Source organism: Verticillium alfalfae, genomic scaffold (assembly GCF_000150825.1).
Source record: "Verticillium alfalfae VaMs.102 supercont1.3 genomic scaffold, whole genome shotgun sequence".
In the NCBI taxonomy this organism is placed as follows: Eukaryota; Fungi; Ascomycota; class Sordariomycetes; order Glomerellales; family Plectosphaerellaceae; genus Verticillium; species Verticillium alfalfae.
The window spans coordinates 2,160,450-2,163,985 of NW_003315036.1; the positions used below are offsets into that span (position 1 = coordinate 2,160,450).

The following is a 3,536-nucleotide window of genomic DNA, read 5'->3' on the forward strand; positions in this document are numbered from 1 at the left end:
GACGACGGCACAAGACAGAGCAGCATACCATCGCCCTCAACCCTCGATCCTCGCCTGTTCGATCAGCTGAGCTCTTCCACTGAAGCGGCCCCGCCCCCTCCATCGCCAGCTCCTCCGCCTTGCTCTCTCCCTTGTCGGACCTGAGCAATCAGAGCAGTCAAATACACGCCACATCACATCATACCGACTCCTCATTTCGAGATTTTTCCCTCAGGGACTTCATCACCGCCAAGAATAGAATCCGGGGAAATCCAGTCCAGTGCCAGCACCAGCGCAACCATCACCGTCACCATGCCCCACAGAGTCGCAGATTTCCTGCGGTCTTCCACTGAGACGTTTTCTGCCGCCGCTGTCAACACGATCAAGTCATCCATCCGGCCCCAGCAACAAGCCCCCGTGCGACGTCGCATTGAGCGCTTCCCATCCTACGACCCCAGCCTGTCCGAGCAGTACGACGAGATTCCGTACCTGATGTATGCACCTGAGCCTGCTCCCGTCAAGGAAAAGAAAGAGCTGGCCAAGAGGGAGCGCAAAGAGAAGGACAAGATGCTCAAGAGCCACAAGAAGGACAAGACCAACCACCGCATCTCCCTGCCGTTTGGCCGCAGTAGGGAGATCCACGAGAACCCACATGCCGCGCTCGATTGGAAGATTGAGAGCCCGCCAATCATCTTCTTCGGGGACGCCGAGTCGTCTTCGGGCGCCCTTGTGTCGGGCCAGATGATCATTGAGGTCAAGGACGAGCACCTCGAGATTGAGAACTTCTCCGCGGCCCTCAACATCCACGTGCACCAGAAGAAGCCTTTCATGGCCAACTGCGCCGACTGCCTAGACCAGTACACGGAGCTCAAGAAGTGGACATTTCTCAGCCACCCCACCACCCTGCGCAAGGGCAGGCACCAGTACCCCTTCTCCATTCTTCTCGAAGGTCACCTGCCCGCCAGCCTCGACACCCCTCTCGTGTCGATTGCCTACGAGTTCAAGTCGGAGGTGACCCTGGCCAAGAACGCCAGGATCTCTGCGCTGCCGATCAAGTTCTGGAAGGATTTCGACGTCAAGCGCTCCCTCGTGCAGCCAGACACGCCCCACCACTCGGTCCGCGTGTTCCCGCCCACCAACATCAAGGCTGGCGCCGACTACGACCAGATTATCCACTCGACCGGATCGCAGCACGCCGTCCAGCTCCGCCTCGACGGTCTCACGACGGTCAATGACGCCACCAAGACGGTAGAGTACTGGAAGCTCAAGAAGATCACGTGGAAGCTCGAGGAGACGATCAAGACGGTCGCCCCCGCTTGCAAGAAGCACCAGCCTACCACCCCTGCAGAGGGCTCAGCCCCGGTCGCGCAAAAGGGTGCGTCGCGCACCGAGACGCGTGTCCTCGGCGAGAGGCACATGCACGACGGCTGGAAGTCGGACTACACGGCCACAGACGGCCACGTCGAGTTTGGGTTTGAGTACGGCGTCGCGGCGTCGCTCCTCGCCTCTTCGAAGAACGGCGCACCGGGCTTTGCCTGCGACAGCCGCTCGCTCGACGGCACCTCGGTCTCGCACGCGCTCATGATCGAGATGGTCGTCAGCAAGGAGTGGCGCCCGCCGGCAAGCCGCACCTCGCGGCGCAGACGGGCACGGGCCGCATCCTGCGCATGCAGTACCACATCATGCTCACCGAGTGCGCCGGTCTCGGCAGTCAGCTGGGACAACGAAGCGCGCCGGTCTACAGCGACGTGCCTCCGAGCCCGCCAGCGTACCCCAACGCGCAGCCATCGACTACGAGGCGCTGGAGATGCTCGATGCGCTCCGGACGAGCCCCGAGCCGAGGGCATGAATACATGTCGCATGGGACACATGGAGCCTATTTGGCATTGCGTCCTATATGGATGCACATGACGAAACGATAATGAGACGAAATGTTCTCATGGACACGGATAGGGAGAGAAGGAAAAGCATATGTTTTGTTTGTACTGCATCTGGTCATTGGCTTAGCACTATACCCCCCTCTGTATTTTGAGTACTTGGATGGTTTTCATGAACTTGAAAGCGGATGGGCTGGTTTGTAGCTCTATTGAGGGCATTCATCAAGGGCGTTTGGGGACATGATTGAACGGCCACTCCATGGAGCAATCGGGGCATACAGACCCCGAGACGGCGAACGCATAATTCTACTCTGATGGCTACGGCCTCAATTATTGACTGGTTCTCATGATCATGTTCTTCTGCATCCTCGTGGTTCTTACTCATTGTCGCGCATGGCTCGTTGAGTGTAGTGCAGACTGGCGCATACCATGAATTGCTTGCCTCTCATGTGAAGTGAGTGGAGTGGACGCCTGCCGCTGGTACTCGCGGGTTGCGTCAGAACGATACAAAACCCCCACGTCGGGCAGAGGTCAAGTCACGTCGACGTTATTCAGCCATCACCATTGATCGATGACTGACCGACAGGCAAGCAACCTGGGGCAACACGGGGCGTGCATGCCCATGATGGGGCGAGGGCTTACCAATGACCAAAGCCCGGCCGATGAGCAATCGCCGAATGGGCAAGGGCGATGCGTGAGACGACGAAAAAGGCAGGCCCGCCACTTCCTAAGTCGAAGGTGATGATGTAATCAGCGGGTTTCCCTTTCCGCGTCGAGATGCCGCCGTGTCCGGAGGCTTTTAAGAGCCCCGCAGCCGCATGCCTTCCCTGAATGCTTCCTTGGATCAATGTATGCCCTCATCGACAAGTGCCCTACGCAAGGTAGGTAGTCAGAGCATGCATCGAGTCATCAAGACAGCACGCCAACTCTCCTGCAGCACCATTCCATTGTCCGTGAGACGAGCACCAGGGACCGGCATCGCAGCGCCCAGATTTGCCAGCCTCGCCAGATCCCAACCACAAGCCAGATCGGCGAGCAACAGCACAGCCGCCGCCATGACGACCGGCACCTTCAAGTACATCGACCTTGACTCCTTCACCGGCAAGCCGTGGGGCAAGGTCGACGTCGACAAGACGTCCTTCCAGAGGGTGGAGCGCCAGCGTTCCGTCGCCGACATGCGCGCGGCCGGGCTCGACAGCTTCTCCACGGAAACCGCCGGCTTTGGCGTCTACCACGCGCCCTCGCTTGAGAAGACCTTCACCGACGACGCCGCCGTGCGTGGGCCCTACTATGCCGAGGTCGAGGCCCTGCTGCGCGCAAAGTTGCCGGGCGTCGCCAGGGTCGTCATCTTCGACCACACCATCCGCCGTCGCGTCGAGGGCGCCGCCCGCCAGCCCGTGCAGCAGCTGCACGTCGATCAGACGCCCTGGGCCGCCGAGGCGCGCGTGCGGCGCCACGTCGAGGACCCTGCCGACGCAGACCGCCTGCTACAGGGCCGCTACCAGATCATCAACGTCTGGGCGGCCCATCGGCCACCCTGCGAGCGACTTCCCGCTGGCCGTTGTCGACTGCGCACCACGCAACCTGACGACCTCGTCAAGGTCGACCTGCTGACCCCGTGCGCGCCGCCGCCGACGACGATGGCGACGATGGCGTCAAGGAGCTCTTGCCCGACGCCGC

The 3,536-nt window shown here is 60.7% G+C and overlaps 1 protein-coding gene across 1 annotated transcript; it reads left to right on the forward strand.

The window, feature by feature from the left end:
- Positions 1–291: 291 nt before the first annotated feature.
- Positions 292–2,185, forward strand: VDBG_03172 (LDB19; the record flags this gene model as incomplete). The annotated part of the gene is made up of 1 exon (XM_003006987.1): positions 292–2,185. One exon carries the CDS (start codon positions 292–294, stop codon positions 1,888–1,890), a length of 1,599 nt encoding a protein of 532 aa, XP_003007033.1.
- Positions 2,186–3,536: the final 1,351 nt, after the last annotated feature.